Source organism: Somniosus microcephalus, chromosome 24 (assembly GCF_052327205.1).
Source record: "Somniosus microcephalus isolate GS21.2 chromosome 24, FLI_Smic_1.0, whole genome shotgun sequence".
Classification (NCBI taxonomy): Eukaryota; Metazoa; Chordata; class Chondrichthyes; order Squaliformes; family Somniosidae; genus Somniosus; species Somniosus microcephalus.
This window is the reverse complement of record NC_141010.1, coordinates 15,947,090-15,967,579: the sequence shown is the minus strand read 5'-3', so window position 1 is coordinate 15,967,579 and position 20,490 is coordinate 15,947,090. Positions and strand designations below refer to the sequence as shown.

The following is a 20,490-nucleotide window of genomic DNA, read 5'->3' as shown; positions in this document are numbered from 1 at the left end:
AATAAATGAAAGTCGGCACGGCAAATCATGTTTGAAAAACTTGATTTAGTTCTTTGAAGCAATGGAGAGGGTTGATGAGGGTAGAGCAGTTGATGTGTTTATGAACTTTCAAAAGGTGTTTGATAAAATAAAATGTTAGCAAAATTGAAGCCCGTGGGTTAAAGGAGCAGTAGCTGCATGGATATGAAATTGGCTAAGAGGCAGAAAGCAGAGTGTCGCGGTGAACAGTGGAGGGAAGAAAGCAGAGTGTCGCGGTGAACAGTGGAGGGAAGAAAGCAGAGTGTCGCGGTGAACAGTGGAGGGAAGAAAGCAGAGTCGCGGTGAACAGTGGAGGGAAGAAAGCAGAGAGTCGCGGTGAACAGTGGAGGGAAGAAAGCAGAGAGTCGCGGTGAACAGTGGAGGGAAGAAAGCAGAGTGTCGCGGTGAACAGTGGAGGGAAGAAAGCAGAGTGTCGCGGTGAACAGTGGAGGGAAGAAAGCAGAGTGTCGCGGTGAACAGTGGAGGGAAGAAAGCAGAGTGTCGCGGTGAACAGTGGAGGGAAGAAAGCAGAGTGTCGCGGTGAACAGTGGAGGGAAGAAAGCAGAGTGTCGCGGTGAACAGTGGAGGGAAGAAAGCAGAGTGTCGCGGTGAACAGTGGAGGGAAGTATACAGCGGTGTTCCACACGGGGTAAGTGTTAGGACCACTACTTTTTTTTGATATTTTTAAAGACCTGGACTTGGGTATACAGGGCATCATTTCAAAGTTTGCAGCTGACACAAAACTCTGAAATGTAGTAAACAATGAGGAGGATAGTAACAGACTTCGGGAGGACACAGACAGACTGGTGAAATGGGCAGACACATGGCAGATGAAATTTAATGCAGAGAAGTGTGAAGTGAGGCAATATAAACGAAATGGTCAAATTTTAATGGGGATACAGGAACAGCGAGACCTGGGGTGTATACACACAAACCTTTGAAGGTGGCAGGACAAGTTAAGAAGGCTGTTGAAAAAGCATATGGGATTTTTGGCTTTATTTGTAGAGACATGAATTGCAAAAGCAAGGCAGTTATAAAACACTGGTTAGTCCTCAGCTGGAGTATTGTGGGCAATTCTGGGCATCACACTTTGGAAAGGATGTCAAGACCTTAGCGAGGGTGCAGAAGAGATTTACTAGACTAGTACCAGTGATGAGGGACTTCAGTTATGTAGGTGACTGGAGAAGCTGGGGTTGTTCTCCTTAGAGTAGAAAAGGTTAAGTGGAGATTTGATAAGAGGTGTTCAAAATCATGACCGGTTTTGATAGAATAAATAAGGAGAAACTGTTTCCAGTGGCAGAAGGGTGAATAACCAGAGGACATGGATTGGCAAAAGAACCAGAGGTGACATGAGGAAACAAAAAATTAAGCAGCGAGTTGTTGTGATCTGGAATGCGCTGCCTGAAAGGGTGGTGGAAGCAGATTCAATAGTAACTTTCAAAGGGGAATTGGATAAATACTTGAAGGGGGAAAGAGCAGGGACTGGGGCTAATTGGATAGCTCAACCGAAGAACCGACACAGGCACGATGGGCCGAATGGCCTCGCTCTGTGCTGTATGCTTCTATGAAATGCTGAGTAATTTTATGCCAACTTTTGCCCCAGCTTGGTCCAGGCTGCATTAACCTCATTTCACTTTGGGGGGTGGGGGGGGCGATAAAAAGACAAATTATGAATGCTGGAAATCTGAAATTAAAAACACATTCTGGAAAGGTTTACAGGTTTGTCAGTATCTGAAAAGAGAAATGTCGCAGGGAGGCCTTTTTGGATATATCTCCTTCAGGAAATGTCTTCTCTTTTCAGAAGCTGCATTTCCTGCTATTTTATTCCCCTCAGGCCTGGTTTCCTTAAAGGGAACTCTGGGTGGGTCCAGGTAATATTATAGATCTGAACCATTCCAAATTCATGTCTTTCAAAATGTGTGTATTTGTTATAACCCAAATGTCAAGAAAAATACTGACTGCCTGCATTTGAACTGCAGTCTAGACGTGAAAGGAGGGCTTTATATTTTCAAGAAGGAAATATTTTCTTCTCTTTGCCAGGCTGATACCATTGCATGACTGTGTAGCTTTGAATTTCTTAGCATAAATTTTATGTGGAGTTTGTTGAATATTAGGGAAAATACAGGGACAAGAATCTCCCACAGCTTTTGAATAAAATATAAACCCAGGGCCTCGAAATTACATTGTGGAGTAATAGTCTGAGGGCTTAATGGGTTCCTCTGACATTCTTCTCCCTACTAGTTTAGTGGAGGAGTTAATCCACTTAATAAAAATTGCATTAATGCCATCTCTTAAATAGTGGAGAGAGGAATTTCAGATGGACATGTTGTGTATTAGTATGCTGTAATCCCACAACATATTTCAATGCCCATGCTGGCACAAGCATGATGGGCCAAATGGCTTCCTTCTGTGCTGTATTATTCTGTGTGTTCAGTCAGCTGTTTAAAAAGGTATTTGCATATATAGAAATGGGTCCATAAATTTAACTTGTCTGTTCATTTCAGAGTTCCCATCATGGATACAGACTTGTATGATGAATTTGGTAACTACATTGGACCAGAGTTGGATTCTGACGAGGAAGACGGCCTAGGCAGGGACGATGATCTAGATGAGGTGAGGTTAATGTTCACTGTGTTCAGATTTGGCCCCAGTGGCGTTACAGTTTCTTTTAGGATTTGCCTTGACGATGCCCAAATACCATGTCAATTGGCAAGAGAACCAAAGGCGACACGAGGAAAAACTTTTTTACGCAGCGAGTGGTGAGGATCTGGAATGCACTGCCTGAAAGGGTGGTGGAGGCAGACTCAATCGTGGCTTTCAAAAGGGAATTGGATAAGTACCTGAAGGAAAAAAAATTTGGAGGGCTACGAGGAAAGGGCGGGGGAGTGGGACTAGCTGAAGTGCTCTTGCAGAGAGCTGACACGGGCTCGATGGGCCGAATGGCTTCCTTCTGTGCTGTAACCATTCTATGATTCTTCTCCAGATAGGTTTTGTTAAAAAAAATACAGTATATTAAAATCATAATCAGTGTATTTAATCCATGTCTTGCCAGTTGAGGAACATTTCTGCTTAATTTTCACCACACTTAATTATCCTAGGTTCATAGTTTGAAAAGTACTGTAATGTGCAGCATTTAATTAACATTTTTACTGTGCAAGCATTATAATTAATACTAATTCCTCTATAAATACTCCCATAAATATTCTGTATTCGGATCCTTTGCAGCCGTAATAATATGCGATCTTCTGCATTAGGGTAAAACAGACAGATTTGTGAATGCTAAGTCTCCCTGACTCTCTTGGAACCCCATTTTCTAACATATATTAATTCAAACAAAAAATTGTTTTTACATTGAGTGTTTAAACCCAAATATTTGTTTAAGCAATTAAACTTGAGTCAAAACGACGCCAGGATTTACGTACTTATTTACCACTAAGGAGACTAGTGTGAGTAGTAAAAGGATTCGCAGACTGATAAACAGCCTGATAGAGGCTGCAGCACGAATGCTCCTCTTATGGCCCCTAGTAACGCAATGACAATAACTCAGTGATGTGCGACTGTGGTGATGAGCCGTAAGCGATGGACCATCTGTTCTGCCAACTACTGTCAGAGTACTGTAATGCTATTGACCTTGCCAAATACAGTGATAATGCTGGGGTATGTGTAGCCTTGTGGTAGGGAAACATAGAAACATAGAAGATAGGAGCAGGAGTAGGCCATTCGGCCCCTCGAGCCTACTCCGCCATTCAATGAGATCATGGCTGATCATCCAAACTCATTACCCTGTCCCTGCCTTCTCCCCATATCCCTTGATCCCTTTAGCCTTAAGTGTGAAGATACGATACGATGGCCACCACTGAGGAGATTTTCAAGATGGGTTCTCCGAAAACCAGATGTGATCATGGCAAAGCCACATGCTCTGTCCTGTGGGCGTCACTGAAAGCCACTTACAAAATAAGTTACATTTCCTTGATTAGCTAAGCAATATTCATGTTGACCATCTGTGTTTTGACATACACTAGTTAGAGCATTATCAATTCTTAGAATCCTGTACAGGAATATTGTAGGAAAAAAATTCCAAACATAAGCCCATAATATATGTGGCGCTGCAAGTCAGTAGGAGAGAGGTAGAATTTGTTTTTGTCAGGCGGATACCTGCTGCTCAACTGACTTCCAGCCTTTGTTTTTGAATAGACCGGGCAAGTATTTTTCTGGGTCACTTATTTTTTGACAGACGCGTGTTACAGCTAATAATAAAATCACAAGGGTCCATTTATAAAGACTTATAAAGTAGGTCGAAATTAAAATGTATGGCAGCCCACTGAGATTGAGCAATTTTATCCTGTGCTCGTTTTATTACCGTTACTAGTGTCTTTGCTGTAGGAGGTGTCTTATTTATGTTGCAGCTGATTTCTACAGCGGTCAGATCCACTTGAAAACAAAAAATAAAAACCAAAGAACTGCTTGCTGATGCATAGCTGTTCAAAAGACACAAACAGTGATAAATTTGCTGGCGCTAATACCTTCCCCTATTGCTTTATCTTCCCCTTATTCTTGCTGCTACTAGGAGTCCAGCGGAGTTTTTGGCTGCTTGCATATCCTTTCCTCCACACTCCCCTCCTCTTCTGCTCCTGCCAGTGAGATCAGCTGACGTGCACCTTCCCCACACCTGTCTGCGACTTTGTCTTGAGGGAGCTAGCCAGAAATGATTTGGTGGTAATTTTCATCTGCAGAGATTAGCACTAAAGGCAATATGTGACCCCGCAGAGTTACCAACTCTAAAATCAATACAAAGTCTGTGTTTAAATGCAATGCTGTTTATAACAAAAATCCCAGCTTCCACAGCTTCAATCCTGTTCCAGATTTTTGACTAAACGATTGGAGAAATTGGAAAGTACTCAATCTGAATGTATACTGTTTCAATGGATTGAAAATGTTTATCAAACGTATTGAAAGTCTTAATGTTAACTATTAGAACTCACTTTGCAGAGTGCAACAATTTTTCATGATACTGCACTTCAGCTGCTTGCTCATCAGATGATCGGAATACAAATCTTGGCTGAATGTAATTGGAGTTGCAGATTTCCTTACTGTTTTTCATGCGTTTGAATGTACATTGTGCATCAATAAATTGAACATGCACTAAACAATAATAATATTACCTCTTAAATCTTTTAATCAAATAATAGCTTTGTCACAAATTTAAGTTGTATAAGGCCAGATCTAGGTTAGATGTCGAGGTGTCCCTCATTGTTCATATGTTCATAATACTATTACTCCTTGAAACTCCAAAAGTGCAATAGCTATACAAAGCACTTTTATATTGCATTTCTTCTACTCATACAGGGGAGTAAAGAAATGTCTCAAAGTAGTTGCATCAATGTTCAGACAATTGTTTTAAAAATGCTTTTGTGTTTGAATATATTAGGAGGATGACGACGATGAAGAAGTTGGAGATCAGGATGATGATCATGTTGGAATGGAGGTGGTGCTACACGAGGATAAGAAGTATTACCCCACAGCAGAGGAGGTGTACGGGCCTGAGGTAGAGACAATCGTCCAAGAGGAGGATACTCAGCCGCTTACAGGTAAGGTGGAACAATTGAAATAATTCAATATGCAAGGGCTTTAGCTCATGGTTCTCTAAACCCCTCTGTGTTACACAGGTTTTAATTGTTTTAAAAATGCTTCTCCCCTCCCTACCTCTTCTGTTCTTGCTTCTAGGCATTTTAGTCCCATCTCCCAAAAAAGCTTTTCAGGCAAACCAAGCACGAAGGTTTATTTCTAGAGGGATAGAATTGAAAAGTATTGAAGTTATGCTGAACTTGTATCAAACCTTAGTCAGACCACACTTGGAGTACTGTGTACAAGTCTGGTCGCCATATTATAGAAAGGATATAGAGGCACTGGAGAGGGTGCAGAGAAGATTTACAAAGATGATACCAGAAATGTGAGGGTATACCTATCAGGAAAGGATGAACAGGCTGGGTCTCTTTTCGCTTGAAAAAAGAAGGCTGAGGGGTGACCGAAGACATACCTTTAAAATTATGAAAGGTTTTGATAGAGTAGACATAGAGAAAGTGTTTCCACTTGTGGGGAAGAGCATAGCTAGAGGCCATCAATATAAGATAGTCACCAAGAAATCAAATAGGGAATTCAGAAGAAACTTCTTTACCCAGAGGGTGGTGAGAATGTGGAACCCAATACCACAGGGAGTGGTTGAGGCAAATAGTATAGATGCATTTAAGGGGAGGCTAGATAAGCATATGAGGGAGAAGGGAATAGAGGGTTACACTGATAGAGTTAGATGAGGAAAGACAGGAGGAGGCGCGAGTGGAGCATAAACGCCGGCATGGACTGGTTGGGCCGAATGGCCTGTTTCTGTGTCGTATATCCTGTGTAATCTTTAATTTCTTAACAGATTTTATTTTGTCAGTTTAAAAATAATGGCAAACTGCTCTCCCCATGTAAAATAGACATCATCTGTGCTTTAAGTGCCTTGAACTGCATAGCCTTTGGTTGCTTAATTTTGTGCTGAACATAAATTTGGCTACTGTTTACATGTAGTATAATGTTGCTCACAATTTTTGGTGAGTGTTTTGAATAACCAGCAACATTCAGTAGGAAACGTTTGATTAACCGTAACACTAAATGTCAATTTTCAAAAAATACTACGGTCAATACTGAATAAATTTGCATTTAAACTAATGAATGCCTGAATGTTGTAATTAGTTTTTGCAGATAAATAAAGGGCGCTGACCTCTGGCCATCTCACCTGAACTGTAATTTAATATTTACTACAGCTCCACTAACCAGAGCAAGCAACCACTAAACAGAGTTTGCTGTGTGTGAATAATTAGAGATATGCACAGACCTTATTTAAGTACACAGACAAGCAGAGAAAGTGAAGATGAAATTTGATAGGTGTTTACATAAGAACATAAGAAGTAGGAGCAGGAGTAGGCCATACGGCCCCTCGGGCCTGCTCCGCCATTCAATAGGATCATGGCTGATCTGAATCTAGACTCACGTCCACTTCCCTGCCCTCTCCCCGTAACCCCTAATTCCCTTATCTGCTAGGAAACTCTCTATCTCCGTTTTAAATTTATTTAATGTTGCAGCTTCCACAGCTCTCTGGGGTAGCAAATTCCATAGATTTACTACCCTCTGAGTGAAGAAGTTTCTCCTCATCTCAGTTTTGAAAGGGCAGCCCCTTATTCTAAGATTATGCCCCCTAGTTCTAGTCTCACCCATCAGTGGAAACATCCTCACCGCATCCACCCGATCAAGCCCCCTCACAATCTTATATGTTTCGATAAGATCACCTCTCATTCTTCTGAACTCCAATGAGTAGAGGCCCAACCTACTCAACCTTTCCTCATACGTCAACCCCTTCATCTCCGGAATCAACCGAGTGAACCTTCTCTGAACTGCCTCGAGAGCAAGTATATCTTTTCTTAAATATGGAAACCAAAACTGCACGCAGTATTCCAGGTGTGGCCTCACCAATACCCTGTATAACTGCAGCAAGACTTCCCTGTTTTTATACTCCATCCCCCTTGCAATAAAAGCCAAGATTCCATTGGCCTTCCTGATCACCTGCATACTAACTTTTTGTGTTTCATGCACCAGGACCTCCAGATCCCTTTGTACTGTAGCACTTTGCAGTTTTTCTCCATTTAGATAATAACTTGCTCTTTGATTTTTTCTGCCAAAGTGCATAACCTCACACTTTCCAGTATTATATTCCATCTGCCAAGTCTCTGCCCACTCATTTAGCCTGTCTATGTCCTTTTGCAGGTTTTTTATGTCCTCCTCACTCTCTGCTTTCCCTCCCATCTTTGTATCGTCGGCAAACTTGGATATGTTGCACTCGGTCCCTTCCTCCAAATCGTTAATATAGATTGTAAAGAGTTGGGGTCCCAGCACTGACCCCTGTGGAACACCACTAGTTACTGATTGCCAGCCCGAGAATGAACCATTTATCCCATCTTTGTTTTCTGTTAGATAGCCAATCTTCCACCCATGCCAGTATATTACTCCCAATCCTGTGATTTTTTATCTTGATCAGTAATCTTTTGTGTGGAACCTTGTCAAATGCCTTTTGGAAGTCCAAATACACTACATCCACTGGTTCCCCTTTATCCACCCTGTATGTTACGTCCTCAAAGAATTCTAGCAAATTTGTCAAACATGACTTCCCCTTCATAAAACCATGCTGACTGTCCTATTAAATTATGTTTATCCAAATGCTCTGTTACTGTTTCCTTAATGATGGACTCCAACATTTTGCCAACCACAGATGTTAGGCTAACTGGTCTATAGTTTCCAGCTTTTTGTCTACTTCCCTTCTTAAATAAGGGTGTTACATTAGCAGTTTTCCAATCTGCCGGGACCTTTCCTGAGTCCAGGGAGTTTTGGAAAATAATCACCAATGCATCCACAATCCCTACCGCCACTTCTCTCAAGACCCTAGGATGTAGGCCATCAGGTCCGGGGGATTTATCCGCCTTAAGTCCCATTATTTTACCGAGTACCATCTCCTTAGTGATTTTAATCGTGTTTAGCTCCCCCCCCATTGCCCCCTGTTTGTCCAGTGTTGGGATATTTTTAGTGTCCTCTACTGTAAAGACTTAAAATCATGAAGGGTTTAGATGGAGTAAATAAAGAGAAACTGTTTCCAATGGCTGAAGGGTCGGTAACCAGAGGGCACAGATTTAAGGTGATTGGCAAAAGAACCAGAGGCGATGTAAGGAAAAACTTTTTTATGCAACGAGTGGTTAGGATTTGGAATGCGCTGCCTGATAAGCTGGTGGATACAGATTCAATAAGTAGCCTTCAAAAGGGAATTGGATAAATACTTGAAGGAAGAAAAATTGCAGGGATATGGGGAAAGAGCGGGGGAGTGGGACTGACTGGATTGCTCTTCGTAATAGCTGGCACAGACTTGATGGGCCGAATGGCCTCCTTCTGTGCTGCAGCATTGGTCTTAGCATTTGTTCGACATGTATAATATATTTTAATAAACTCTGTGGAGACAAACATTTTTTTAACTGTTTATTCCTCAGTCTTGCACATGAAGCAACAATAATAAGCTGATCCACTAAATATTGCAGGCATGGAAATTATAAGATAATCAATCAGAGGATATCTACGTGCATAAGTGTAATTTAGGAACTGTGAGCTGCAGGCTAGGAGGAGCAACATCAGTGAAAGAAGGAAGAACTTGCATTTATATAGCGCCTTTCACAACCTCAGGCTGTCCCAAAGCGCTTTACAGCCAAGGAAGTACTTTTGAAGTGTAGTCACTGTTATAGTATAGTGGAACATGGTGTGTGGGGCATAGTTGTTTGTTGCATTGGGGTGTTTGGATAGGGGTCCTCCTACAATGGATGGATCCTATAGGTTAGCTGGAGAGGCAAGATAATGGTAATAGTCCAGGAAGGAGGTCTGTGTTCAGGAAAACGTCTCTGGATTAATTTAAACTGAAGCAAATATACAATCATCTTTGACTGTGCCACTCTTATTCCCATAACATGTATTCATCTAACATATTTCTAAGTAAAACTATTAATGGGTCTGTTTAGGCAGATGCATAGTGACTTTGTCCATTTGAAGTACATTTTTTTAACTCTTTTAATGGAATCACTTGTTGCTGTTTTTGTAATTGAGGTTTTTCAACTTTCAGAACCTATCATTAAACCTGTCAAGAAAAAGAAGTTTACATTGATGGAGCAGGAGTTACCAGAAACAGTGTACGATATGGAGTAAGTGAATAGTTATGCAGCATAAAAAAATCAATTTCAGTGCCCAGCTGCAGCACGGTGAAGTTTTCCATTTTCTGCACCAACCATCGTGGCCTCTTCGACCAAGGTTGCTATTTCTTGTCCTGATTTGTGGATAATTAAGTGCTATGTGCACGCAGTGTAATGAAATTACACTGAGAATTCCTTGACTCATTTAATGTGGTAACCTTACAATTGGCACATTATAGCTGCATTCAAACTCAGGATCCAGAGGTGAAAGGTGCCCAGTCCCCTGCAAAGGGCTGTTTATTCAGTGAGTAAGTCCTTTGAGCATCAACCACTTTTGGTATAACAACCAAATAATGTTTTGATTCAAAGCAAGTCACTGATTGCCACCTTTCTTAAATGTACCTAGAACCGTATGATTGAATATTTCTTTTCTGTTGGCAGTCTAGTCTCTGTTTGATTATCAATAGAGTGAAAGTATAAATATTTACATGAATCGTCACTTTTTTTTCATCTCAGATTCCTTGCAGATTTGATGGATAATTCCGAGCTAATTCGGAACATTACTCTCTGTGGGCATTTACACCATGGGAAGGTATGTAATAGATGTGTGGAGGTACATTGTCAATTGCAGAGTATGGTTTGAACTTTAATTGCATTGGAGAATTAAAAATTAAGATCTGCAAATAATTATGCTTATCCTGTGCTTTGTGATTGTTGCTGGCATGTGGCAGTGCTGCTATTGATGTACTCGGAGAGGGGGAAATCTTAAATGTGGTATTCATTATTTTCACTGGTAGTAATGAAAAATAAATTGTAGAAGCAAATACCAAATACAGGAAAAGTTCTGATATCCGGCACCGACGGGACCGAGCTGCTGCCGATCTATGAAAACTTCCGGATAGACCAGCGCTAATGTTGAAGGATACGGAGGTAACACCGTTGCTTAGCAACAGCTTGTAAACACTCGGCCCGTACCTTGGAAGTGTCTCTGAAGCTGTTGCTAAGCTACAGAGACGCTTTCCAGAGCCTGACTGTTTTTATAAAAAAAAAAAAAAAAAATGCTAGGAGAAGGAAAAAAACTAACCAAAACGGCTGCTGATTTCTGCCGTTAGATCGAGGTTTCTGGACATACAACCTCCGGATAAACCAAAGTTTCCTGTATTATAAGTGGAGTGTTATCGTGATGTAATCAGCTAAATATAAACATTTTACAATTTTTCTTTCAGACAAATTTTGTTGATTGCTTAATTGAACAGACTCACCCAGAGATTCGTAAAAAGGATGACCGAGACGTAAGCACATTAGCAACATCTATTTTCTTAAGATTTCCCGGATAAACGTACAATCTTAACGATGGTTATATCATTTTTGACTATATATTCATATTAATTTGTCTACTCTACACATAGCGGTATTATTCAGTACTTCTTTTAACTCTTTAAAGCCTGGAGCTTACATTTGACTTAAATATTAAGAACAATTAAACTAAAGTTATAGGATCGAGTTAAAATTCAACATTTGCTATATTGATCAATTGTTGGCTACTTTCTTTTTTCTGGTTCTGTTTTGAAATCATACTGAGATTGATATAACTTTTTTTTAATAAGCCGTTTTAAAGAAATGTATGTAAACAGTGGAATCTTGATAGATCGACCATTGGGCGATTGAATATCTTGATACATCAAAGTTCTTGGTTCATCCCAGTCTCGGATCATCCACCAAGGATAGAGGAACCCTGAGGCCAGATGTTTCCTTTGTGCTAGGCATGTCAAATTCAAACTGTCCATCCCAATGGAGTAGATAGGAATAATGCTGACCCACACAACTCCTGGTCTTGCACCAATTGTTCCGTACTCTGACTGAGTAGTGGAGAGAAAAGAGTGGGAGGGCAATAGATCAGTGCTGTAGAATAATGCAAGGTGCAGCCATGTCATTTATTCTGGGAGACACAACTTAAAGATATGTCAATAGCGGCTTAAGAGAGCAGAAGGCCTACTGAAGAGTTAGGAGACTAGAACAGGGGCAGATGAGTAGAAACTAATGGCCCTTAATTTGCGCTCGGTATGATGGCACACTCTTGAGTACGCTGTCATACCGTCTTTGAAACTGACCGCAAATTCAGGAATTGGTGCATGCGGAAATCCCGGAGTCGTGTTCTGTCAATGACCGCTTCGAAACTGACTGCGCTGTGCCCCCCACAGAGCCGGCAATCAGCGAGATCTCATAAATCATTGAAACTGTCGAAAAGTTTGGCTCTTCCGCAATAATCACGCTGTTAAATTCCCCACTAAAAGTTAGACCCAAAGGAATTAGGTGTAACTGGGGTTTTAACAGCGTATTGACTGCTAAACAAATGTTAAGGGCCTGGAAAACTAATTTAAATTTTGTGCAGTGTGAAATGTTTCCATTTTAATAAAAATTAACATTTTTAAGAAAGTTTATGCATCTTTATTTAAGGTTTGTCTTTTCCCCATGTGAGAACCCTGTGTGGAGCTTACTTGGAAGCCAGCAGGGAACGCCTTCACTTCGCTGCTGGCCGCACATTCCGGGCCAATATATTGGTTGGGAATGCTGAAAGTATTTACTGTGTTGGTTCCCCTGGACTTTGATAAATTGAGGCTCCAGTGTAGCTTTTGTTTTGGTGCAACCAAACTACTGCATCACCAGGTTAACACTCAAAACAATTAACATGAAGTTGTATTTTGTTTGTTCTCAGCTTCGCTACACTGATATACTCTTTACAGAGCAGGAGGTAAGCATAAAGATGCTGCTTTTTACTTGAATTAGTTGGAGCTTTTTCAAATTCTCTTGGATAATTCCTGCAATTACTTTTTTTCCCCAGAGAGGAGTAGGTATAAAGAGTACCCCAGTCACAATGGTGCTTCCGGATTCCAAGGGCAAATCCTATCTCTTCAACATCATAGATACTCCAGGTGTGTGCTATGAACTGACCTCAAATGGATAAAAATTGTTGTATTACAGGCTGTGTTGTTCAGCTCATGAGGTGATGCTGGTAACAAATAGTTTTCATTGATTCTGAGCATGTAAATTCCCAGCAACGACTTTGACTTCATCCATGACTTGCAGAAAAACACACAAAACAATGTGGTTGCAACCATGCTGCTATCGGGTTTCTTAATCTGATGGGTTCAAATGTTAATGTCTTGGTTGAAAATTTCAAAAAAAGACTTACATTTATATCTTCTCTTCTTAGGCAGTCCCTCGGAACCGAGGATGACTTGCTTCCACATTAAAAATGAGTTTGCAGGTGACTGATGAGTCCAATGCGGGACCTACAGTCTCTGTCACAGGTGGGGCAGACGGTGGTTGAAGGGGCGGGTGGGTGGGGTGCTTGGGTTGACGTGTGCTCCTTGCACTGCCTGTGCTTGGCTTCCGCATGCTCCCGGCGAAAAGACTCGAGGTATTCAGCACCTTCCCGGATGCTTCTCCTCCACTTTGTGCGGTCTTGGGCCAGGGATTCCCAGGTGTCGGTGGGGATGTTACACTTTTTCAAGGAGGCTTTGAGGGTGTCCTTGAAGCGTTTCCTCTGCCCACCTGGGGCTCTCTTGCCTTGCCGGAGCTCCGAGTAGAGCGCTTGTTTTGGGAATCTCGTATCGGGCATGCGGACAATGTGACCCGTCTATCGGAGCTGATCGAGCGTGGTCAAAGCTTTGATGCTAGGGATGTTGGCCTGAGCAAGAACACCGACGTTGCTGCACCTATCCTGCCAATGGATTTGCAGGATCTTGCGGAGGCAGCGTTCGTGGTACCTCTCCAGTGCTTTGAGGTGCCTGCTGTACATGGTCCATGTCTCTGAAGCATACAGGAGGGCGGGTATCACCACTGCTCTGTAGACCATGAGCTTGGTGCTGGGTTTGAGGTCCTGGTCTTCAAACACTCTCTTCCTCGGGCGACCGAAGGCTGCACTGGCACACTGAAAGCGGTGTTGGATTTCGTCTTCGTCGTCGACGTCTGCCCTTGTTGACAGTAGGCTCCTGAGGTATGGTAAGTGGTCCACGTTGTCCAAGGCCTTGTCGTGGATTTTGATAATTGGGGGGCAGTATTGTGTGGCGGGGACAGGTTGGTAAAGGACCTTTGTCTTACGGATGTTTAGAGTAAGGCCCATGCTCTCGTACGCTTCGGTGAAGGTGTTGATGATGGTTTGGAGTTCGACCTCCGAGTGAGCGCAGACACAAGCGTCGTCTGCATACTGTAATTCGATGACAGAGGATGGGACGACCTTGGACCTGGACTGGAGGCGACGGAGGTTGAATAGTTTCCCATTTGTTCTGTAGATTAGCTCCACTCCAGTGGGGAGCTTACTGAGGGTGAGATGGAGCATTGCAGCCAGGAAGATCGAGAAGAGTGTTGGTGCGATGACACAGCCTTGCTTGACCCCGGTTCGTACGTGAATTGGGTCTGTGGTGAAACCGTTGGTCAGGATCATGGCTTGCATGTCGTCGTGAAGCAGGCGGAGGATAGTGACAAACTTTTGAGGGCAGCCGAATTTGAGGAGAACACTCCATAATCCCTCACGGTTGACAGTGTTGAAGGCCTTTGTGAGATCAAAGAAGGCCGTGTACAGCGGTTGGTACTGTTCCCTGCATTTCTCTTGTAATTGGAGTGCGGTGAAGATCATGTCCATTGTGCCCCTTAGTGGGCGGAATCCGCATTGCGACTCTGGGAGGAGCTCTTCGGCCACTGGGAGAAGGCGATTGAGGAGGATTCTTGCGATGACTTTCCCTGTGGCAGACAGCAGGGAAACTCCTCTGTAATCACCGCAATCAGTCTTGTCACCTTTCTTGAAGATGGTCACAATTACGGCGTCTCTGAGATCCCCTGGCATGCTCTCCTCCTTCCAGATAAGAGAAATGAGTTCATGAATTCGCGGCAGTAGTGCTTTTCCGCCATGCTTTAGTGCCTCGGTGGCCTTGTTGTTCTTCAGTTGTCGGACAGCCACACTTGCATGAGGTCAGTGAAACAATACAAATCAGTTGCATTGGGTTGGAGTAAAACTGAGAAAGAAAAAAGAAAGAAATGCACCTTGTTACATACATGAGATATAACTAACATCTAAACATGAATATGTAATGAAACCATTCAACTCACAGGCAATGCTTTCGAAGGCGTAACAATGTAAGATTACAACGGATTAACTTGCAGCATGCTCCATGCTGATGTGACCTCTTTGTTTGCTATCACTATACTACTTCCTGTTGAGTGACCCTACTGGCCATTTCCATTTACTGCCACCTACTGGCGGCAACAAAACAAAACTCCTGCAATTATAATGCAGAACAACCCTAGAAATGTAGTCATTGTTGTAATGTAGGAAACATGGCAGCAAATTCACACAGCAAGCTCCCACAAACAGCAATGTGATAATGACCAGGTAATCTGTTTTAGTGATGTTGGTTGAGGGATAAATACTGGCCCAGGACACCGGGGAGAACTCCCCTGCTCCTCTTCACAATAGTGCCATGGGATCTTTTACATCCACCTGAGAGAGCAGATGGGGCCTCGGCTTAACGTCTCATCCGAAAGACGGCACCTCCAACAGTGCGGCACTCCCTCAGTACAGGAAACTTTTTTATCCGGCACCGACGGGACCGGCGTGGAGCTGGTTTATCAAAAAGTCCGGATTACAGAGAGGTATAGTAAAAGGTACGAGAGCCCCTTACACAGCAACATATCCAGGCTTCCCTGTTGCTTAGCAACAGGTGCAGGAACCCTGGCCACAAGATCCAGGTGTCCCTGTTGCTTAGCAACAGGTGCAGGAACCCCAGTTACACAGCCACAGATTCAGGAACAGCCACTAATATATGAAGTAAAACTTACCTGAACCTACTCCTGAATTTTGCCGGTTAACAGAGATTTCCGGTTATTTAGGTGCCGGTAAATCGAGAGTTTCCTGTACTGTACTGTAGTGGAGTGTCAGTCTAGGAATTTGTGCTCAAGTCTCTGGAGTGGGACTTGAACTCACAAACTTGTGACTCAGAGGTGAGGGTGCTACCCACTGAGCCACGGCTGACACTCAAAGACACTAAAGACGGAGGAGTTTCATATGAACACATGATGTTTGCTATTAAGCGTGATTTCACTCCAATTATTTTTATTTCTTGTACCCATAGTTTAAACAGAAAAACCAGCATGAGGGTAGTTGGATATAATTGATCCAATGAACCATATGTAATTCCTGTATTATTTGTTCAGGTCTATCTGTTGGATAAATAATGGCCCTTGACTTTGATCCTAGAATTCCACACATTCATTTTATTTTCATTTTTTTATACACCTAATTTTTAAAAATGACAATGAAATATATTTTTATTAATACCACCAGATGTAAAATTCATGCAACTTTTTTCTTTTTTCTGTCCTCACCTTAGAGATGGAACTCCTCACCACTGCCTTGTGTTCTTTCCAAGAACTGACTTAAATGAAACAAGTTATAATGATCAATACAAAAAGAAAACACTGCAGATGCTGGAAATCTGAAATAAATATAATGATCAATAGCTTCGAGAGTTGAATTTTTCTGCTTGCTGAGTTACAAGACTGCCCTCCTGCTGCTGAAACTGTTCTCAGCCCATCTATAAATGGAATGTATTTTGTTGCTTTCTTTTCAGGGCATGTAAACTTCTCTGACGAGGTCACAGCAGGTTTCCGGATCTCTGACGGTATGGTGCTGTTCATCGATGCAGCAGAGGGGGTGAGTAGGTTCAGCTCTGTAGCAGGCCAAAAGATGATTTTTTTTTCTGGGCACAGCTGTGAACTAAGACAGTTTCCTGGTTCTGGACATTGAAATGCATGAGAGTCAAATTCTGTTGGCATACATGAAAGAAGTACACCTTGCAGAAAATACAGGAAACTTTGTGATATCCGGCACCGACGGGAACGGCGTGTTGCCGATCTATCAAAACTGCCGGACATACAAAGTTAATGTTGAAGCATACGGAGGTTTTCATCTCTGTATCTGACAACAAACACTGTTGCTTAGCAACAGCTTCTAAAGAGTTGGCTGCAGCTGCAAGCGTCTGTAGCTGAAGCTGTTGCTATAGCTACAGACCTTGCAGTGGCTGACTGGGGGGAAACTTAGAAAACGGCTCCTGATTTTTGCCGTTAGATCGAGTATTCCGGACATACAACCTCTGGATAAACCAAAGTTTCCTGTACTGAGTCTCAAGACAGATGTATGAAACTTGAAGACCCTGAAAATTTATATAATGTAGCATATCCATATTGCCTTTTAAAAACAAATAGAAATATTGTCTTCCCCCCCCCCCCGTGCCCAAATATCTACTGCTACACTGAAAATGTTTGCTGTAAAGAGCACATTACAACTGTTGAGGATTAAAAGTAACAGCAGTCTAACCTCTGCTGTCATCGTTCAGTTGAATGATTGTCTAGAAGTGTCTCGTCTCTGGTGATGAAACGTTCTCGGGTATCTGTAGAAATGGTGAATGGCCCAATATCTAAACTGGAAGGCAGGGCTGATTCCAGAACGGGGTGAGATTGATGATTTAATTGATGGTGATGCTTGTCAAGAGTGGCTGAATCTGCAGAAGTAACTGGTGTTGGCATTATATTAAACTGCAAGGAAAAGGAATTGGGTTTGCAGAGGAGTCTGACAAACAACATATCAAAAAAATTTGCATTTATATTGCACGTCATCGCATCTCTGAGCTATGTTTCAAAGTGCTTCACACAAATTAATTTTGAAGTGCAGTCACTGATGCATCAAGCTCTCACTAGTGGAGGTAAAGCCACACAGGATCAATCCCTCCTTCACTGGTGGCAAAAAGCAAGTTAGAGAGATTTTCAGCAGTTTTGGAAATCTACGTTTTTAACACTCGTCTGAACCCAGAGGGATGATCAGATTGTTAGATTCGTGTGAAGGTGGTTTTCTTCAAGACTGCTTGGAAACTGAAAATTGCTAACTCTACTGCTCCCTGCGTGATTGTGTGAATTTATTTATTTTAATACATTGGTGTCCCCTACACTTATCCAAATATAATTCTACACTGTTATAATTTTGAGATGATCAAATTATTGGAAGCAGAGCCTTTCGTTTAATGTGGTCTCCCCAGAGCCACTTAGGGGCTTCAATGATCTCTCAGCCCTCTCCAAATCCTGCTCTAAATTGAACGGTGGGCGAGGTAACAGGCCTGTAGATCATTTCCCCTTCCCTGCTATTCCCTCCATGTGGGAAATGCCTCCATTCTGCTCTGCCTGAGATTTTTAAAACCAGTTGCTCACTCGAAGAGACTGCAGCACTGTAGGGTTTTAAAAAAAAACATACTTTTTAGAACCATTATTCAAGCCTATCTCGCATGGAGTGAAAATCTTTCTTTTGGGCATAAGGATTTGCGTAAAGAGTTTCTCGCAGATTTGGCCTAGTTTTTAGTCGGCTTGAATAAGAAAAGTCCTAAAATTTGGCAGTAAATTGACATTCTACCTATAGAAGACATGAAAGGTGCTATATAAAGGCAAATACTTTTTTTGAGGTTAGACGGTTATCTGATGTCAGAAGTGGAAATGCCCTGGTTATACAGTAAGGGACCTCTTCTGAGATTGAATCGAAGATGCATTATAGGGGCCATGTAGAGGAAGATTTGGTTTTCATCCGACCCATGCGATATATGACCAATGTGACCAGAGCATGGATGGCTGCAGAAAACGGGGAAACGTTCTATTCCTCAGTATTGTGGCTCAGTTGGTAGCACACTCGCCTCTGAGTCAGGAGGTTGCGGGTTCAAGTCCCACTCCAGGGACTTGAGCACATAAAGCTAGGCTGACACTCCCAGTGCCAGTGCTGAGGGAGTGCCGCACTGTCGGAGGTGTCGTCTTTCGGATGAGGCGTTAAACCGAGGCCCCGTCTGCTCTCATAGAAACATAGAAGATAGGAGCAGGAGTAGGCCATTCGGCCCTTCGAGCCTGCTCTGCCATTCAACGAGATCATGGCTGATCATCCAAACCCTAGCACCCGGTCCCTACACCGACAGCCATCCCACCCAAGCCCTATCCCCGTAACCCCACGTATTTAATCCCCCCTAACACTAAGGGTCAAATTTTTTTTTTTATCATGGCCAATCAACCTAACCCACACATCTTTGGACTGTGGGAGGAAACCGGAGCACCTGGAGGAAACCCACGCAAACACGGGGAGAATGTGCAAACTCCACACAGACAGTCACCCGAGGCCGGATTTGAACCCGGGTCCCTGGCGCTGTGAGGCAACAGTGCTAACCACTATGCCACCGTGCTGTCCACCTTTCTCTCAGGTGGACGTAAAAGATCCCATGGCACTATTTTGAAGAAGAGCAGGGGAGTTATCCCCGGTGTCCTGGTCAATATTTATCCCCCAATCAACATCAGTAAAACAGATTATCCGGTCATTATCACATTGCTGTTTGTGGGAGCTTGCTGTGCACAAATTGGCTGCCGCGTTTCCCACATTACAACAGTGACTACACTTCAAAAGTACTTCATTGGCTGTAAAGCACTTTGAGACGTCTGGTGGTCATGAAAGGTGCTATATAAATGCAAGTCTTTTATTGGCACTCCTCACTTGATTGTAAATATTCACCTGAGTTTAAAGAGAAGAAACTTTTTTTTAAAGCATTGTAACAAGCGTTTAGCTATTCTATATCTGACCTGTTTTATTAACATTGTCTCGATGTTTTTAAGAATATGCTGTGTGTGTAATGTATTTTTGTGGAATCTGCAGGTAATGCTGAACACAGAGAGATTGGTTAAACATGCTGTACAGGAGAAGCTAGCTGTCACTGTTTGCATCAATAAAATAGACAGACTCATCCTGGAGCTAAAGTTGCCTCCAACTGATGCATATTACAAACTGCGTCACATTGTGGATGAAGTCAATGGCTTGCTCAGGTAGGCTGTCATTTCTCTGTTTTGAAAATGCATTTCTTCAATCAAGCAATAAAACGGTGATGTACTTTCTACATTACTGTGGGGAATATATTTGTTCTTGTATATTCAAGGTCTCTGCCAGTTTTAACCCAATCTACTTTCTGTACCTTTTCCAAAAATATATCCAGATTTGACCCATTAGTATCTGTGTGAATTGAAAAAAAAAACACACAAGGCTGGAGTTGGCTCAACTAATTAAACATAAACTTAAAGGATATATGTACTATAAACCGCCTCAAATGCCTAGAAATTTGCATGATGCAGCTCCAGGTTACACTATCTGTATTTTTTTTTAAAGTCAAAGGAATTGTTGTTTCATCTTTTATTATCGTGCAACATTTGCAGATTTCAGTACGCATGAACTATTTCGGTTTTTTAGAGTTTTGCTTCAGCGCACGTTATTTCTTCAGGGGGAGGGCAAGGGAGTTAAGACTTCCTCCGTTTCCTTTTTCTCCCCTACAAAAAGGTGAGTTTGACTTTGCTAGATTTCTTGTCAAACTCTTGACTGCCACGAGGGACTGAGCTGCCACAACACAATTTTAGCTCATTTTAAAATAAATTATTTTTCAAATAGTGGGGCATGATTTGACATCTGCGGTTCACTACATGCTATGTTCCTGACTTTATTTGTTGGATGTAGCGGTCTCGACAAGAGACTAAGCTGTTATCCTCAAGGAGGAAACAAAATTTAAAGGTGCGGAACTTTGTGCTGCGCCAATGCAAGTCCTAGTACTGTACCTAGCTTAAGAGGAACATTATCAGAGGTCTGAGTTATGTTTTC

At 42.3% G+C, this 20,490-nt stretch overlaps 1 protein-coding gene across 3 annotated transcripts in view; it reads left to right on the top strand.

The window, feature by feature from the left end:
- eftud2 (elongation factor Tu GTP binding domain containing 2) overlaps nucleotides 1-20,490 on the top strand; it is a 69,253-nt gene that overhangs the window by 4,051 nt on the left and 44,712 nt on the right. For 2 of the 3 annotated variants that reach the window (XM_085966262.1, XM_085966261.1), the window contains exons 2-10: nucleotides 2,523-2,631; nucleotides 5,447-5,606; nucleotides 9,707-9,785; nucleotides 10,290-10,365; nucleotides 11,000-11,065; nucleotides 12,490-12,525; nucleotides 12,616-12,706; nucleotides 16,403-16,485; nucleotides 19,504-19,670. In XM_085966262.1, the coding sequence (XP_085822388.1) occupies nucleotides 2,533-2,631; nucleotides 5,447-5,606; nucleotides 9,707-9,785; nucleotides 10,290-10,365; nucleotides 11,000-11,065; nucleotides 12,490-12,525; nucleotides 12,616-12,706; nucleotides 16,403-16,485; nucleotides 19,504-19,670 (857 nt within the window). In that variant the 5' untranslated portion in view covers nucleotides 2,523-2,532. Of the gene's footprint in view, nucleotides 1-414; nucleotides 668-2,522; nucleotides 2,632-5,446; nucleotides 5,607-9,706; nucleotides 9,786-10,289; nucleotides 10,366-10,999; nucleotides 11,066-12,489; nucleotides 12,526-12,615; nucleotides 12,707-16,402; nucleotides 16,486-19,503; nucleotides 19,671-20,490 lie in introns of those variants that run through there. The other variant, XM_085966263.1, reaches the window with a different exon arrangement.